This window comes from Oryctolagus cuniculus, chromosome 1 (assembly GCF_051225735.1).
Source record: "Oryctolagus cuniculus isolate XC-2025 breed Fujian yellow rabbit chromosome 1, ASM5122573v1, whole genome shotgun sequence".
Lineage (NCBI taxonomy): Eukaryota > Metazoa > Chordata > Mammalia > Lagomorpha > Leporidae > Oryctolagus > Oryctolagus cuniculus.
The window spans coordinates 52,104,175-52,122,820 of record NC_142867.1 but is presented as its reverse complement, the minus strand read 5'-3'; the positions used below and the strand labels follow the sequence as shown (position 1 = coordinate 52,122,820).

Genomic DNA, 18,646 nt, shown 5'->3' with positions numbered 1-18,646 from the left:
CTCATCTTCGAGGTTTGATGGCCTTGCACAGGTTTTGGCAAAAGGCAAACAGTAAATATTTTAAGGTTTGCAGGCCAAATGGCCTCTTGTAACTGCTCAAATCTGCCACTGGAGCATGGAAGCAGCCATAAACAGTATATAGATAGCAAGTGAGAACAAAACTTTGTTGGAAGAAAAATGAGCAACTGTAGCTTGCTGGTCCTTGGCCTAGCGCATAATATAAGCCCAGGAAATTTTCCCTGAGTTAATTAATAGAATGGAATAGAACCTCACTTTTGGAGATTCAGAGAAGATGGAAAAGAACATAATTAATATCATAAGTGCTAGGGTATTTCCAGGAATGGAAAAAATAACACTTCTCTTGAAAGCTTAGGGTAGCCAAAAAGTATGGCTGAGGAAGAAGGCAGAAAGATAGAAAACTGAGGAATGCGTGACCTAATTGAAAAACATCCCTCCGTGCAGGATTTTTTCCAAGAGGACAAACCGGAATGGGATCCTGAAAAACAGAGTGGCTGGGTCAGAGTGAGTTCCTGAAGCAGCCAAGAGTAGGAAGAGCCAAAGGACTTCTGCCCAGATTTCCTGGCCAGTTGCTGCAAGTACGGACTGTGTCCTGAGAAGCACCAAGGGGCAAACCACCCCCAACCCCGCCAGAAGCCAAGTTCTAGAGCCAAATCCAAAGTGTCGGAAACCAGGCATATCCTGGGACTAGCATGACAAGGACAAGAGGGAAATGGGAGCCAAGACAACTTCCATGAATAGAGCTGGCATGTCCACAGTACTTTGCTGTTGGTCACCAGCCACATGGTGCATGGATGGGTCTGTGAATGAATTGACCTTGCTTGTTTGAGAAGATTTAAGTGTCAAGGTCATCTACTAAGCAATAAAGAGGAGGGGAAGCTAGAATTAAAAAATTAGAGGAATTCTATTTCTCATAACTACTACAACAAATTCTACAAGGGCCCAACTAGGGCACAAAGATTTGCTGAGAATATTATGGGTGAGGCCAAGGTTAGATAAAAGGAAGTTAAAATAATCCACTCTCTAGGGCTGCAGGATGTCGTCCAGTGAGGCACCATGAGTGAACGTCAAGGAAATTAAAGGGCAGCTTCCTGCAGAATTGAGATTGGTAAAGGAATGCAGCCACTAGCCAGGAAATCTGGGCAGTTACTGAATACCTCCTGTATTGGGCAGGGTCCTCCAAAGAAACAGAAGCAGTAGGATGTAGATATAAAGAGATTTATTATAAGGAATTATAAACCTGACTATAGAGACTGAGACATCCCATGATATGCAGTGGGAGACCCAGGAAAGCCAATGATGTAGTTCCAGTCTGAGAACCAGCATTGCTATAGTGTAGTTCTAGTCTGAAGGCCAACAGGCTGAAAACCCAGGAAGAGCCAGTGTTTCACTTTGAGTCCACAGGCAGGGGGGAAAAAAAACTTTTTTTCAGCTTGAAAGCAGTTAGGCAGAAGGAATTCCCTCTTCTTAGAAGAAGTCAACCTTGGTGTGTGTTTGGGTATTCTACTGGCTGTATTGGCCCACTCACATTAGGGAGGACATCTGCTTTACTCTGTTTACTGAGTCCATGCTAATCTCATCCGGAACACCTTCACAGACACAGCAGAACAGTGTTTGAGCAACTGTTGTAGCCCAACCACGTTGATGAGTAAAATTAGCCATCACACTTGCCACGTGAAGACCCTGAAAATCCAGCTGCCATGCCGTTTGACTCTTGCGACAGCAGACGTAAGGACCAACACGGTTCTTCTTTGGTCACTGCTGACCTTTCAGACGCCCTGTGGGCACTAGTAATCTAGCGCCACTTAAGACAACAGAACCGTGTCTGGAAGGAGGCTACTGCACATACGTTCAGGATATCTCCTTGGAGTGATGTTTTGTGCAGATGCCCCTGATTGGCCATCAGTAACTCAAATTCACATGTGTAACAATTTCTTTCTCCCAGCTTTCTACCTGCCTCTGTCCCATGTAAGCCTCATTCAGTTTATCAGGAATAAACACCTAGATCCAGATTTGGATAGGCCACATGAACAGCAAGGGATGTGCTAAACCAAAGAGCTGTGCCCTTATCTGAGAGCTGAAGGAGTTAGCAAGATAATCATTGCTTCTCTGCCTCTGCCCCTTAAGATTGAGGCCCCAGTGTTTCACCAAGGATCCCAGAGGTGGTGTCCCCAAGTATCCCTCAAGGCCACAGACATTGACCTTACCCTGTTTTTCCCATGCTTCCTCCTACCTGGGTCCTCTTTCTCCTCTCTTAATTCTTAGAAGGTGGTGGGGCCCATACTAAGGGTCCTTCTCACCCAGACAACCAGGGCCTGCTTAATCACCTCATCTGCAGGTCCCAGACCCCTGAGTCTCATTTAGAGCCTTCCTGGCCATTATTTTCAGGTTCAAGTTGTTTCTGACATTCTTGTCATCTCCACCCACTCACTCAAAGTCAAATTGCCACCTAGTCTCCTAATCAGAGTTTCTTTGGTTATCATGCCTTTGAGAAATTTGTCTGGCTTTGCCCTGCCCTAGTTAGATTTCATTTTATTACCTGACATTTATTTAGTCTATTTTATGTGACAGTCAGTAGTCATTATTTCATGAAATTCAGCTGCTGAGTGACATTAGGAGGAGGGTCAGATCACTATCCCTACTTTACAGATGAATAGATTGAGGTTGAAAGTGATTATTTCACTTGTTCAACCTAGAGAGTTTCAGATCTGAGACTAGAATATGCATTGAGCAATCTAAACAGTTTTAACTGGTTCTCCAAACTTCCTCCCAAGGGCTGTCCAATCTCCTGTCTTACGCTCCTGACTCCTTGTCCATATTTGCTCTGCCAGTGGCCCAAATAAGACCCTACACAATTTGTTAAAACACCTCCCATCTGACTGCCTTGCTCTTGCCCTTGCTCTATAATCATCTGTTTCTCATTACTGTAATGAAATACATAAGGAGGTTACTTTGTCAAGAAAAGAGATTCAGTCAGCTCACAACATTGGAGCTGGAAGTCCAGAGTTGAATGAATGTCCCTATGTGTCCAGCCTCTGGTGTGGGCCTAATGGCAGACGTTCTCATAGTGGGAGTGCATGCAGAACAATAGATGTTATCTCCAGACAGGGATCCAGGGAGAGGGGAGGGACCAGGTTTACTCCTTTTATAACTCAGGGTTCCACGAGAATGACTTTAATTCATTGAAAAGGCAATGACACCCATGACCTAATAATGTCCCACTAGGCCTCGCTTCTTTTTTTTTTCAACTTTTATTTAATAAATATAAATTTCCAAAGTACAACCTCTTTTTATTCCCCTCACTTTGATTCTCTTCCTTTTTGTATGTTTAACTTAGAAGCCTTCTAAGATTTTTTCCTTCTCCAAGGCCAGTGGCTTTCAAGTTTCCCCTCCCCACCCCCACCACCAGGGCCCCTAAACACTCTCATAAATTACTATGACCTTTTATTTTTCCATTTTAAAATTTTTCATTTATTTATTTTTTCTTTTCTTTAATAAATATAAATTTCCAAAGTACAACTTTTGAATTATAGCAGCTTTTCCCCCATAACCTCCATCCCACCCGCAACCATCCCATCTCCCACTCCCTCTCCCATCCCATTTTTCATCATGATTCATTTTCAATTATCTTACATACAGAAGATCAACTTACTAAGTAAAGATTTCAACAAACTGCACCCACAAAGACACACAAAGTATAGCGTACTGTTTGAATAGTAGTTTTACTGTTAATTCACATTAAGAACAGAGGTCCTACATGGGGAGCAGGTGCACAGTGACTCCTGTTGTTGATTTAACAATTGACATTCTTATTTATGACATCAGTAATCACCCAAGGCTCTTGTCATGAGCTGCCAAAGCCATGGAAGCCTCTTGAATTCACCAACCCCAATCTTATTTGGACAAGGTCATAGTCAAAGTAGAAGTTCTCTCCTCCCTTCAGAGAAAGGTCCTGCCTTCTTTGATGGCCCATTCTTTCCGCTGGGATCTCACTCACAGAGATCTTTCATTTAGGTCCTTTTTTTTTTTTCTTTTTTTGGCCACAGTGTCTTGGCTTTCTATGACTGCAAAACTCTCAAGGGCTTTTCAGCCAGATCCGAATGCCTTAAGGGCTGATTCTGAGGCCAGAGTGCTGTTTAGGACATCTGCAATTCTATGAGTCTGCTGTGTACTTTGCTTCCCATGTTAGATCAATCTCTCCTTTTTAATTCTATCAATTATGATTTGCAAACTCTGGTCTTATTTATGTAATCCCTTACACACTTAATCCTATCTTTTTGTTCAATTATGAACTTAAACTGATCACTTTAACAAGTAAAATGGCATTGGTACATGCCACCTTGATAGGATTGAATTGTAATCCCCTGGCACATTTCTAGCTCTACCATTAGGGGTAAGTCTGAGTGAGCATGTACCAAACTGTACATCTCCTCCCTCTCTTATTCCCACTCTTATATTTAACAGAGATGACTTTTCAGTTAAATTTAAATGACTAAGAATAATTGTGTGTTAATTAAAGAGTTCTACCAATGGTATTAAGTAGGACAAAAAAAAAAACACTAAAAGGAATAAAATAATAAGTTGTTCCTCGACAGTCAGGACAAGGGCTGATCAAGACATTGTTTCTCATAGCGTCCATTTCAATTCAACAGGTGTCCTTTTAGGTGCTCAGTTAGTTGTCACCGATCACAGAGAACATATGATATTTGTCCCTTTGGGACTGGCTTACTTCACTCAGCATAATGTTTTCCAGATTCTTCCATTTTGTTGCAAATGACCGGATTTCATTTTTTTTATTGCTGTATAGTATTTTATAGAGTACATATCCCATAATTTCTTTACCCAGTCTTGTGTTAATGGGCATTTAGGTTGATTCCATGACTTAGCTATTGTGAACTGAGTTGCAATAAACATTGAGGTGCAGACAGCTCTTTTATTTGCCAATTTAAATTCCTTTGGGTAAATTCCAAGGAGTGGAATTGGCTTGGTTGTATGGTAGGGCTAATTTCAGGTTTCTGAGCAATCTCCAAACTGTCTTCCATAGTGGCTTTACCAGTTTGCATTCTATCCAACAGTGGATTAGTGTACCTTTTTCCCCACATCCTCTAGGCTTCGCTTCTTAAAAGTTCACGCCAACTACCCATATTACCACACTAGGGACCAAGCTTCTAAAATATGCATCCTTGGTTGATGAACCACATCTCAACCTAGCACTCCCCCTTCCTACCACTGAACATGTCGTGCTGGAGATATGGTACAATATGGTGAAGAATAGCTGTGCTCTGGCAATAGACAGATCTAGCTTTGAGTCCCAGTATCTTCACTCACCTTCTTCTGTGATTTTGGGTTAAATCTCTTAACCTCCCTAAGTTTCTTCATGGGAAAATAAGAATTCTGAAACCATCTGTTTGAAAAGATTTTTCAAGTGTTTAATAAGCTAGTATAGGTCAGGTCTTTGGCACAGTGCCTGGTATATGATAAAGGCTCAACACATGTTAACATAACACAGGATGTAGTACTGACATATTGTTATGTCATTCTTCATAGACGTAATTTTCCATCAAGTTTTCCCCTTTCCTGCCATCAACAGCCAGATGGGCTCTCAATGCCCTCCACAACTGGACCTGACTTTCTGTTTCAACCTCTCTGTATCTTCTAATACTCCAACCACAAAAGTAGTCTTTGGTTTTTTTTTAGAGATTTAGTTTTTATTTATTTGAAAGGCAGAGAGGAGAGAGCAGAGAGAGAGATTGATTCCATCTGCTGATTCACTCCCCAAATGGCCCTTGGGCTGAGCCAGGCTGCAGCTAGTAGCCTTGAGCTTCTGAGTCTTACACATGGGACAGGGGCCCAAGTACTTGGGCCATGTTCTGTTGCCTTCCCAGGCACATTAGCAGGGAGCTGGATCAGAAGAGGAGCAGCCAGCACATGAACTGGGCATTGCAGGCAGAGGCTTAACCTGCTACACAACAATGCCAGCCCCTGACAAAAGTGGTCTTTTTCCTCTCCTGACTTCTCAGTGGGATGTAAGGAAAAGAGCAGGTGTTCTAGAGTCATGTGGGCCAGGGGTGGAACCACAGCTTTGCTCCTTCCTAGCTCTGTGAGCTTAGGCAGATCCCCGAAGCTCTCTGGGACTCAACTTCCTCCTCTGTAATGAAAGGAGAAAGTGAGGATTATGTGTAAGAAAACACCATTCTAACACCTAACAGATATTCGTTCCTCTATCCATGTCGTTAATAGAATCCCTGTTCCTGTGATCCTGCCCATCTTCCTACCTGGCGCGCTGTCCTCCTTCCTACATCTCTAAGTGTCTCAGAGCTCTCCTGCCCATGGGGAAGTCTCCTTGCTCCTCCACCTTCTTTGGTTTCTCCCTGTAGTGCTTTATGTCTGAAATGATACTGAGACCTTTGTTTATACAATTCCTTACAGCTTTCATAGTTCTTTTTAAAGCCTCCCTAGTTGGGCAAGTTGCCCAACTCTGCAAGAGTCCAGCCTAGTGATTATTACCCACATTTTTAAAAGAAGGAAACTGAGGCTCTGACTGATTCAAAGATATAACTGGGGTGTCCGGCCCAAGAGCATTAGCTTCTGGTCACCGTGCCTTTCTCCTCTGTGCCATTGGCACCTGAGTGGTTGCCAATAATCTAACATTGATGCCCTTTCTAATACTGCATTCCATGGATGCCTACCTTCCCCCACCCCCAACCCCCAGGAAACTGTATGTAGTCCCTCCCTCTTTGCAGATACCTATTATTTGATCAATGTCATGAAATGTGTTTACATTTGAATTCATGTGTTATGCCACAAGTCCATCGCAGGAAACTAGCAACCATATTGGCTGGAATGTTGAACTGGTCCAGTGACATTTGATTTAAGAGTAACACCCTACTCTCAAGGTACCTACTCTCTATATTCATTCCCTTTGTTGATTCCTTAGATCTGGGGAATTTAGAGAAGGCTACTCTATCTCCTGTGCTGTATGTTCTAATGCTATAACAACCCTGACCAGGCTCAATTGTAATTACTCTGCTTATCCATGTGTCTCTTACCCCCAGAATGCAAGTCCTTTCAGAAAAATTGTCATATACTGTTCCAGCCAGGGTCCAGGGCCCGTTGCCACACTTGGCACATAGTCAATGGAAGTTAAATGAATAAACAAAAATATCCATCTGGGGCCATCCCGTAATCCCCTTATGACTGTGTTTATTCCTATTCTATTTTATATTTCATATTATGCATAATACTTGTATCTTATAGCTTATACTGCATTAAGGGTAGATTTCATGTTTTACTCATTTTTGTTTGCTCTCTAACAACCATGAAGAAGGAAATTATAATTATTGTCTGTTGTGTACCAGGAGTGATTTCACATATATTATCTCATTTTGAAAATAATCTAATTCTCATAAGAGATCGATCAGGTAGGCATTATTATTCCTGAATTACAGAGAAAGGTGCTGTGACTCAGGGAAATAAAGCAATTGAATTTGACCAAGTTTGCATAGCTAGTAATTGGCAATACTAGGATTTGAGTTTTTGTCTGCTGGCTCCAAGATCAATGCCTTTCTCTTTGTTGTTATGTTTTGTTTTCTAACAGTGTGTGAGATAGTGAACTGCTTTAGCCTAGTAGGTGTCGGGAACATTGCTGAACTGAGACTTGGATTTAATCACATTGAATCAAATCGGTGCAAGCCCGTTCTCAAGCACTTCTTTTAAAAATAGATTTATTTATTTGGGGCCGGTGTTGTGGGATAGCAGGTAAAGCCACTGCCTGAAACACCAGCATCCCATATGGTGCCAGTGTGAGTCCTGGCTGCTCCATGTCCAACCCAGCTCCCTGTTAATGTGCCTGGGAAAGCAGTGGAGGATGGCCCAAGCACTCTGCACCCATGTGGGAGATCTGGAGGAAGCTCCAGGCTCCTGGCTTCAGTCTGGCCCATCCCCTATGGTTGCAGCCATCTCAGGAGTGAACCCATTGGATGGAAGATTGATATCTCTCTCTCCCTCTCTACCCCTCCCAGTGTCTGTAATTCTTTCAAATAAATAAATAAATAAATTTTTTAAAAAAGATGTATTTATTTGAAAATCCAAGTTATGAGAGAGAGAGAGAGAGAGAGAGAGAGAGAGAGAGAGAGATTGATTCTATCTACTGGTTCACTCCCCAGATGACCTTAACAGCAGGTGATGGGCTTGCCTGAAGCCAGCCAGGGGCCAGGATTTTTCTTCTGGGTCTCCCACGTGGGTGCAGGAGCCCAAGTACTTGGGCCATCTTTCACTGCTTTGCCAGGTGCATTAGCAGGGAGCTGAATCAGAAGTGAAGCGTCTGGGACTTGAACAAGTGCCGTGTTCTCAAACATTATACCATCTCCATCTCATTTGATTGTTTGGATGAAGTGCTCTGGAGCTTTGCCGTGTGTCATGCACAGCACCAGGTGCCAGGGATGCTGTGCTGCAGACAGGGAACTTACAGTCCAGTGGGACAACAGACAGTAACGACGACGATAAACGTGCTCCGTGCTATGGGGAAACAAAAGACAAGTGCTCAGGTTGACCTGGAGTGATCGTTGGTGAATAAATTTTGAAAGAGAAATGAGAGTTGGCCAGCCCAAGCAAGAAGAGAGCCTAGAGGGAACAGCATGTGCTAAACCATGGAGGTACAGACTTGTGTGTAAGGCAGACCTGGAGCAATTTCAGTGGAACAGTTTAGGGGGACATGGGAGGGGCACCGAGAGAAGCTAAAGCTGGTCTCCCTTGTGTTCACATCATGGACCAAAGACCAAAACTGCCTCTCAGCTCTTGCTCCTAAAAAAGCACACTCGTGGCTTAGATGACATTGAGGACATTCTTCCCACCCAGGAAGTGAGTTACAGAGATAGCTGGCAGCATCCCCATCCGTCTTCCCTAGGTGTATGAGAGACAGACATGGAGTTTGCAGGTCCTTAATGTGTAGGAAATAATGATTAAGCTATTGAGCAGACCTACACGGAGATGTCATCTGCCTAAGGTGGGGCGTGGCTGCCCTCAGCAGCCCAAGAGGCTGCAGACTGGCTTTATGCTTTGTGCTCCTGAGCAGGGGGCTCTAGGCCAGCAGTGGCAGGTGTAAACAAGAGCAGGGGCTATTCTGAATCAGGTTGTTAAGTGGTAGGGTGGAGTGAAGGGTTCTGCCCATGCTGGATCACAGAGTGGTAGACTAAAAATGTCAGTTGGGTTCACCCAGTTCAACTTTTCTTTGATATGCATAAAAGATCCCTCAACTTGATACTTTGTGGAGCCAAAGGATGACTGAGAAATGGGCCAGCCTATGGACTAGATGTAACTTACTAATAAATATACAGTCACATAACAATGGAGATATATTCCCGTAAATGAGTCATTAGGCAATTTTGGCTTTGTGCAGACATCACAAAGTGCACTCACTCACACTAAGGATGGTTATGACCTCACTAGGTGATATAATCTTATGAGAACACTATCACATATGCAGTCCACTTTTGACCCAACTGTTACCCAGTACACGACCATATCTGCAAATGTAATCATCACATACAAAAGCAAATCTTGCCCAGTACTGATGTTGACACCAGTGCCCTCTTTGCCCCTTCCTTAGGGACTCTGGTAAAATCATCAGGTCTCCTTCTGTCTTGGTCCCTCCCAGGTCTGTTTGCCCATGCTCTTGTGTTGTGCATTGATTCCCTCCTGCATCCCAGTCCTGTCATCCTCCCACAGGTCTTTGCCAAGCCCCTGTGGACTGGTCACTTCCGCACGTCCAAACTAGCTATCCCATCCTTTAAACATGGGTAGCCTACCAGCCGGCTCCAGCTCCCCGTACTGGAAGGCACCTAGCACTCAGTTGCAGACAGCTGTGTTTATTCCTGAACACTGCCCTAGGCTGCTCCACACGCAGCCTTTGTCTTTAGTTCTTTGCTTAGCTCCTCAGCTTACCACTCCAGTTTTACTCCCTCCATTGCTTTCTTCACATCCGCATGATCTATCTAAAATTCAAATGCGATCCTGTCACTTCCCTGCTTAGAACCCTTCAGTGGTTTTCAGATCCTTTCAAATGACATCCAAACTCCTGAAGCATTTCGAGCAAGGCCACCTGTGAGCAGACTCCTTCCTACCTCCCTGGCATCAGCTTCTAACTCTGCTCCTGACAGGTTGTGACACAGCAATGCTGAATTGCTTATGACTCTCCCAACACGCAGTGTTACTTAATGTTTCTGAGTCTGCCAGAAATAGCCTGTCCTCTCTCTCTCCTCCTTACAAATCTGATCAACTTTTAAAATGCTCTCAACTGTTCCCTTCCCAGACAGAAGGCTTCCCTGGGCTGCCTGCCTTATTCTGGCATCTACTGTTGACCAGTCTGCCTAATCCCCAGACCTGCCCACTTACAGGGACTGTGTCTTATCATTGAGTGGCACTGGGCCTACCACACAGTTGGTGCTTAGTCAGCACTGGTTGAATCATCGTCCAACTACATCTCCTCTGTGTCATTTAAAGAACTCACATCTCTACCGCACAGCCACGCTGATAACTACATCTTATTGGCTTTCCTAGGTCGGGCCAATCACTGGTCTGCGATCATTGGTGGATCCCATTCCAAGAATTATGTGCTGTGGGAGTATGGAGGCTATGCCAGTGAAGGTGTCAAACAAGTTGCAGAACTGGGTTCCCCAGTGAAAATGGAGGAAGAAATTCGACAACAGGTAAGGAAAAAAAATTTACACAATGATCAAAAGCCAGAAATGCAAAAGCAAAGTATTCCTTAGACTTCTTTCCCAGGAGTTTGAAATTTGCATGCAGTAGAATGTGCTGGAAGAAATCTATTTGCTAGGTTTGGGGGTGGGGATGCGACTGCTTTCTGTTAAGCAGAAGAGAGAGGTACAGACGCCCTTTCTGCCACCTCAGCTTCTCCCCGATTGCTTTCGTGTTTCCTTCAGCTTGTGCTGAGCACTACTGCAGTGGCCACATTGTTGGGAAGCCGTGTCTCTGGTCACCTGAGAGTCAAAGCGATGATTAATGTTTTCCTACTGTGATCCTTGAGAGGGATGGATGGCTTGCGTGATGTTCCAACTTTCTCAGCCAAATTGCTATTTCTGAAAATAAATGCTTGTGCGTTGGCACGTGTTTTTTGCTACTGTGTCTTGAGATGCTTGATAAATTAGCTGGTCCTTAGTCACAACCATCATGTCCTGAAGCATCCTCTGTGTCCCACGATGTATGAGCCCAGTTGTCATCCTACTATCTAGGCCTCCTTTATCTCAGACCACTGAGAGAGGTGGTCTGGAAAGCCCACAGTTCTGGTCCAATTAATTTGGCTGACAGTGCCATTGTCCCTCTTCAAAAGCCAGTCTGGTCAATGCCAGAGAGTGGCTGGAGAGAAGATCTTGGAAGAAGAGTGGTGGCTTTTCAAAGAGCAGTGGTTTACTGTGGAGAGGGGATGGTGCAGCTTTAACCACCACCAACCACAAAAGCCCACATGGCCTGAGAGAGCTCAGTGAGCAGCCACATGTCACCGCCCACCAGGTGATCTGTGAGAAGCAAGGACGGAGCCCGCCATGCTCGGGCCGTGGTCATTTCCCACCACCCAGGCCACTGAGAGACTGCTGGCTTCCTTTTGTGTATGCGCTCAGAGGCTTGAGCACCGCAGGGGGCTGAGACGCCCAGTGCTTGCCCTTGAAGCCTACCATCTGGGCTCCATGCTGCTGCCTCGAACCCCAACTTGAATGCAACAAAGGTCACTCGAACTCCCACTATAATCCTCCGAGAAATCCTTCTGGACGAGAGTTGGGGAAATGCCCAAAAATGAGCTTGTGTTTCTTATTAATTTGATTTAAAGTTTTTTCTCTCAGGAAAAAAAAAAATGTTTGACCAGATGTTTTAAGATTGCGTGCTATTCATCACTTGTGTAACTGTCTAACTACTCTGCGTTGTCTGACTCTGGCGGCCATGCCTTGTAACTGGCATCCGTCTCCGGCTGTAGCAAAGTCTTGGAGGGCTCTGTGTTGGTGCTGGTCCCTCTGGCCTGCCGGGGGGAGGGGGGGGGTGTACTGTCTGGGAGCCTGAGGGTCTGTATTCTTGGTTCTCAAGCAAGGAATTATTTCCCAAGGGCTTGTCAAGCTCTGTGGTAGGGGATGTTGAAAACCATTTGTTGTAAACAATAGTTGAAATATTAGTTTGCAAATAAATTAGATCAAGGTCAAGGCCATCTTCCTAGCAATGCCAGTCTCACTTGCTGGCTTTCTGGAAAGGACGGGAAGCATACAGGAAGCCAACAAAGCTGGGACTATATTATCCCAGGGGACATTTTCTATCAAGCGTCATAGCAGTGAAAAAGTTGAAATTTGTGCATGAGAACCCCAGTGTGAGAATCTCCCTCTCAATAAAATGTTCTTTGCTTGGTATTTTCCTAGCCAGCATTTCTAGACTGGGCTTCTAGGATATATTTAAATGGGCACTGCACGTGGGAATGAGCCTATCTCCATTCTGTCACCACCTGTCAGGCACCCTGAGTATTGGACATCTACTTTTAGCTTCCTGTATTATCTAACCTGCGGGGGTGATATTGTTATTATCATCCCTGTTTATAGATAGGAAATGCAATACACAGTCAATGACAGAGGATACCAGGACTTAAACTCAAGTCTGCCTGGCTCCAAAGTCTGTGTACAGTACCAAGGGTTTAATTTGCTTTGCCCTGTGCAGGTGTGGGGGCCTTTGTTCAGGGTCTACTGAGAATGTCAAGGTGGTGATGCCATGAGTTTCGTGGGAATGCACAGGTTGGCACAGCCGTGAAGCTGGCCTGTCTCAGCACCTTCTCCACCCCCCACAGTGCCCCCTCCTCCCCAGAAGCTCCTCTTGCCGGCCCTGAAAGGGTCCTGTGCCAACAGTGTATTGAGTTCTCCTTGGCACGTTCATTGGATTGAGTGATTTCAGAGTTCTTTCAGTTCATGCTCCTAAATATTGCTCCTACCAGCACACAACTTTCAATATTTTTCTGTGAGTCAGGTAAAAAAGGAAAAAAAAAAAAAAAACACCAACCACATAAAAAGGAACAAGAATATGAATCCTCCTAGAATATAAAAATGTCCTCTGAATAACCGGGGGACTTGTTTGAAAACATCTACAAACTAACACAATGTTCTCAGCCTTTAATACCTTATATCCTACCAATCACTTTATCAAAGAACCCAGGTCCAACCATGATGAAAATAAAAAGCCCACTTTTCCCGAGAAAGCCATTTATATGCTTACTAGCATTCTCTTATTGCAGACTTATCACTCACTGAAAGTTTCAAGGGCATTAAAAATCACAATAGGTATTGTTGGAGGTAAATTTTATGCTAATGGCTTTCCAACTCAAATGAACAAAAATACTAATCCCATTAGTAGTGGAAAATTATAATAATACGGTTGAGTATAAATTTTAATGTTACTGTGGCTGCCAAACACCAAGAAATTTAATGAAAAACTATACCACACTGGTGGTAATGACACAAGTAGCCAGAGAGTCTGCGTTGGGGGTGGGGCAGGATGCGCACGCTTCGGTAGCAGAGGACAAAGGCAGAGGTATATACAAGGAGCTTCCACAAGTCGGTGGAAAGTCTGTACTGCCTTTTAACCCATGAACTTGTTGAGGCTCCCTCATACTTCCTGGCAGCCAGTGAGGACGAGCAGTTGGAAATGCTGGGCAATGACTGGCCTGCCGGGTCACGGGGCAGGTTGTGGGGGCCCCCAAGGCAGTGGGAGGCGGCAGGAAATGGTGGCTCACACTGGTAGGTTGAGGAGGGAAGGGAAGGGAAGCTGACACGTACTCCCCCGAGGCCACTTCTGCTCCAGCAAGTGTACTTGGATGGCGTTTTCTCTGCTGGATTCTGGCCCAGAGAGGATGCCCCATTCAATACTTACTCATGCTGGAAACCTGGGCCCCGGCCTTGGTTCTCCCATGCCCTCATGTTTTCTTCTCCTTTAACTTCATCCAGTTGAGGCCATCCTTAGCAAACCTACTTCCCATCCTCACCTCTTGCCTAACTTGCTGCATTAGCCTCCCAATGTCCCTACCTCCAGTCTCCCTAATCCCCGTACTGCCCTAGGGCCATCCTCACATAGCATAAATCAGATCATGCCATTTTCCCAGTTGTTTCACGGTTCCTTCTTGACCAGAGTGACTGAATCCCTTATCATAGCTTGACAACCTCTATGATCTGGCCTAGACGTACTGCCCCAATCTTATTTCTTGCAGCGACTCTAGCTTTACCCTTGTGGAACCTCTTTCAGTCTCCCCTCTCTGCATCTGGGCTTTCTGTCAGCTGGAAACATCTAAGACCCTTCCACTGGTGAACTCCTGTTCATCCTTCCTGACTCAGCTTAAAGTTTGCATGCTAGAAGCCCTCCCTGCTTCTTTATTCAATCCATGCATTTGCTAGGTGCTCCCACAGCACCCTGCACCTCCCATTTCCTGCATTTGTTTGGCGTCTCTTCCTCACTAAAGCCGCCCTTCCCATCATTGTATCACCTGAGCTTGGAATCCTGTTGGTTGCTTCCGAAATGTTTCTTGATTGTATAATTGCTTCATTCAATGGCATTAATATTAGTTGGACTTATTAATTCATCATTTGATAGCTTTATTGAACACCTCCTATATGCATTGGAGAGGCAGTAATGATGGAGAAACCACCCTCACCTGATGAATCTACATTCTAACAGGGAAGACAAGGAAAACAAGTTTAAAAAAGTTAAGGGGAAGGTGTTTGAGGCAACAGTTAGTCTGGCCCCTTCCCTTCCAATCCAGCTTCATGCTAATTCACACCCTGGGAGGCAGCGGCTGATGCAAGTACTTGGGTCCCTGCCACCACATGGGAGACCCAGACAGAGTTCCTGGCTCATGGCTTCAGTCTGACCCAACTGTGGCTATTGCAGGCATTTGGGGAGGAAACCAATGGATAGAAGATCTGTGTTTGTATATCTTTGCCTTTCAGATAAAATGAAAATGAATCAATAAATATTTTAATAAGTAATGACAAATTGTGGTAAGTGAAGAGAAACAAAGGCGGTGGTGCATTAGAGAGGAAGAGGGGTAGGGAGGAGCCTGTTTTAGAAGTGATAGACACGGAGGGTCTCCCCAAGGCATGACCATTAGGCTAGAACCCAAAAGTAGGGGTGGGGGTGGATCATTTTAGTGGGTGACACCGTGTGCAAAAGCCCTGAGGCAGAAAGTAGTGTACTGTGTTTGAAGAACTGAGAGAAGACTGGTGTGGCAAGAGGAGAGAGAGGGAGGGAGTGTGGCATACAAGACTGGCGAGCTAGATGAAGGACCACTGGGCTCTGACGTTCACTCACGGGTAGGGTGGGGGATGAAGACACCGCGTAACTACCTCCAGAGAAGGTCCTTGGTCTAGAGGACTTCTGCGTCAGGTGGAGAAATACAGACCCACACTGAAGGGTCGCACTGTCGCAGCCCTGGGATGTATCATTCTGAAGCACCCCAGAGCTTACCACCTGCTGTCCCCTTTAGTAGGAAGCTTCCTCCTCCCCCTTTCAGCTCAGTGCTGTTGGTATAATTCACATCTGGGTTGAAATGTCACCTCCCCTGGGCAGGTGGGGTCAGCATCCCTTCTCTGCCTCCAGCAGGCTCTGGTGCCCCTGGAATGCAGGCACCTTGTTGGTTTCCGTTACCAGCGGAGTCTCCTTTGTGAACCCACCTCTGCTTCTTTTCGTATTATTCTATTCCTTTATTATGGTCACTTTGATCTCTTCAATAATCTTAAGCATGTGTAACCATCTCTTTCAGATGTTCCTAATGTCTTGGGGTCTTAGGGCCTACTTTTCCTTTTCATTCAGCCTACTCTCCCCTGGTCACTGGTTCTCTCTGGTTTTGGATTGCTTGTTTGTCTTCAGCAGGTGGCTTCATAGAGTGACTTTGCGTTTTCTTCTCCTGGTCCCACCTGAGCGCTGGTGTCATCTCTTGGCTTGGGGCCACCCACCGCTCAGCTGGTGCACAGCTGGGCTCTGCACGCACACAGGGGGTAGGCTGGGAGTTCCCTTTCTTGAAGGTGCCCTGGGCAGAGGGCAGGCTTCCTGCCAGGTCCACAAATGATTGACGGAGGGTTTTCTTGCCCCCGGTTCACGAACAGGACAGTCCTTTAAAACACCCAGTTTTATGCCGGGACACCTTCCCATGTCTCGCCTTACACCAGCTCAAGACTTCCCCTTCTCTCCATGCACGAGCTCCAGAACCTCCTCCTGTCCAGGGCCCAGCTTGCACCAGCTCCTGCTTAGTGGTTCCTGTGTGTGTTTAGCAGGAAGGAGAACCTTTTCCGTCCGTTCATTTCCCCTGTGTTTCTGGATGCCCACCTACTATCTCCAGCAACTATTAAATATCTGAGCAGAATAAATGACAAGTGAGCTGTGAATGTCTTACATAAAACCAGGTGCTTTGAAGAGCCACCTATTCTTGAGGGATCACTAAAACCACTCCAGCTTTTACATTTCCCCGGATTCAAGCCTTCCCTGACCATAAGAGGCCAGGTACTAGTGGGCCCTAACATAGGCATTGATTGCTTCATCTTCAGGGGGCCTTGCTTCAGTGGATTACTTAAACCAGCCGGCAGGATTGTCACACCACCTGTGGCATGGGAATCAATAAGCAAGCAGGTGTTCTCTTTCTTTAAAGCTGAAACAGTTGATGTGGCTCTGGGAACTGGAAGAAAAGGCTTAACAATTTTCTTGTTTCATTTCCTTTAAATTGTTGGAGATAAGATATCTCTACTAAATATTATCAGATTTTAAATTTTTCTAAACTTTTAATCACTTTGTTCTGTTTAAAACCATTGTCTTAAAAAAAAAAAAACTTTGTCTTATTTATAGTGTTTTCCTAACATGCTGCCTCTCTCTCCTTCTCCCCTTTCTACTTTCTCTCTCTCTCTCTCTCTCTCCCCCCACTTTTAGTTATAATAATAAACTCCTATGAGAAATACTGTTATATAATGGCTAAAAGCAATGACTCTGAATCAAGATTTCCTAGTTTAATTCCATTCCTATCACTTACTTTATGATTTGGGGCAATTTATCAAACCCCTCAGTGCCTTGGCTCCCTACTCTATGAGATGAGGAAGGTGTTCATCACAGTCATCGGGTGACTGTGAGAACCAAGGGACTTGGGAAGTGTAAAGTGCTTGGAGCTGAGCCCACTCTGTACAGTGCGCTCATTAGATGTGAGCCATCATTATTATATTTTCTTTGTGGGGCCTCTGTTTCCTTATCAGCAAAATAAGGTGGGGAGGCGAGGGAGTTACTAAGAGCACCTGCAGGATCTAGAACAGTTAGTGATTCCAGTCATTCGGGTCCGTCTTGTCACTCCCCAGCTTGAGGAGGCAGAGGGTGAGGCCACAGCCCCTTCACCTGGCATTCGCTATCCCCAGGCCTTCTCTGCCTCCCTCCAAACCTGCTTGATGATGTCATCACCCAGGACACCCTGATGTTCTACCCCTAAGTTGACCATAAGCAATTTTAGGTTAAGAACCACGCCCTCATATCAAAAATGAGCTGCAACAAAACCCTCTGCCTGAGTTTGGACTCTTCCCCCTTCCTGGGAACAGCCTCATCCGGGTGCTCACAGAAGCTTGGTCAGTGCCACTCCCAGGACAAAGCCTGGAGGCAGCCAGGTGGGGAGAGCTTCATGGGTGTGACAGGACACCAGCCAAGGGGCAGAGATGTGGACAAGACTCCCAGCCTAAGGAAAGAAGTGATCTAGTGACGTCTGTTAACGTTATAAGTAACAGGAACCCACTCAAACTCAAGAACAAAGGAAATTTCGGGAGAACTCGGGACTCCTGAGAGTGCAAGTTCATACAGAGTGAGTGCAGAAAAGCTTCAAGAGTGCTGCACTGGAAGGCAGCAGCCCGAGCTGGCTGTTACTGTCCCCGCCCCTCCTCACCACCTGAGCATCACCTGGTGTTTTCTGTCCTCCGTGGGAATCTCTTTCTCCCATCCTTTCTCAATAGACCTGCTGCCTCTGCTTACATTGCACATGGCCCCAAAGGGTGGCCGTCTGATCTTCCTCCCCTTAGCTCCCCACTGCCAACAAAGCAGTTTTGGGATTCTTGGTTGAAGTACTGGAAAAATAGGACACCCGATAGGATAGCCTGTGCATCGGTGTCCCTTGCGTCAGGTTCATCCATAGTCCAGTCAGTGACCAGTCCTCTGTAAAGAACGAACTAGCCTATCAGAGGGCAGGGCAATTTATGCTAAATTGGGGAACTGAAAGTGGAAGGTGAACTGATGTGCCGGGGCAGCAGGGGACAGACAAGAATTAGATTGAGTTACAGAGCCCTAGCCAACAGACAGCAACCCAGGACAGGCGTCAGCCTGTAGCAGGAAAGGCACTAAAGATAGTACAATGGAATGTAAAGGGCAAATCAGCAGAAGCACAGGATGAAGAGTGATACAACTGGGTGACAAAATGCTGGGTCCAGAGATTGGTTCAGCAATAGAGGTGGGGCCAGGGGACATTAGAAGACCTAAGCGCAAGGATTTGGAAAGGCAGAGGGCAGAGAAAAGGTATAGGGACCAAGAGCCCAGACAAGAGCACTTGTTTGCCTTGCCACCTGCTGCCTTGCATTGTTGCTTA

At 45.5% G+C, this 18,646-nt stretch overlaps 1 protein-coding gene across 3 annotated transcripts in view; it reads left to right on the top strand.

The window, feature by feature from the left end:
* The window catches only part of SPON1 (spondin 1), a 316,174-nt gene that overhangs the window by 182,410 nt on the left and 115,118 nt on the right, over positions 1–18,646 (top strand). For all 3 annotated transcript variants that reach the window (XM_089311030.1, XM_002708823.6, XM_089311033.1), the window contains one exon: positions 10,576–10,724. In XM_089311030.1, the coding sequence (XP_089167156.1) occupies positions 10,576–10,724 (149 nt within the window). The remainder of the gene's footprint in view (positions 1–10,575; positions 10,725–18,646) is intronic.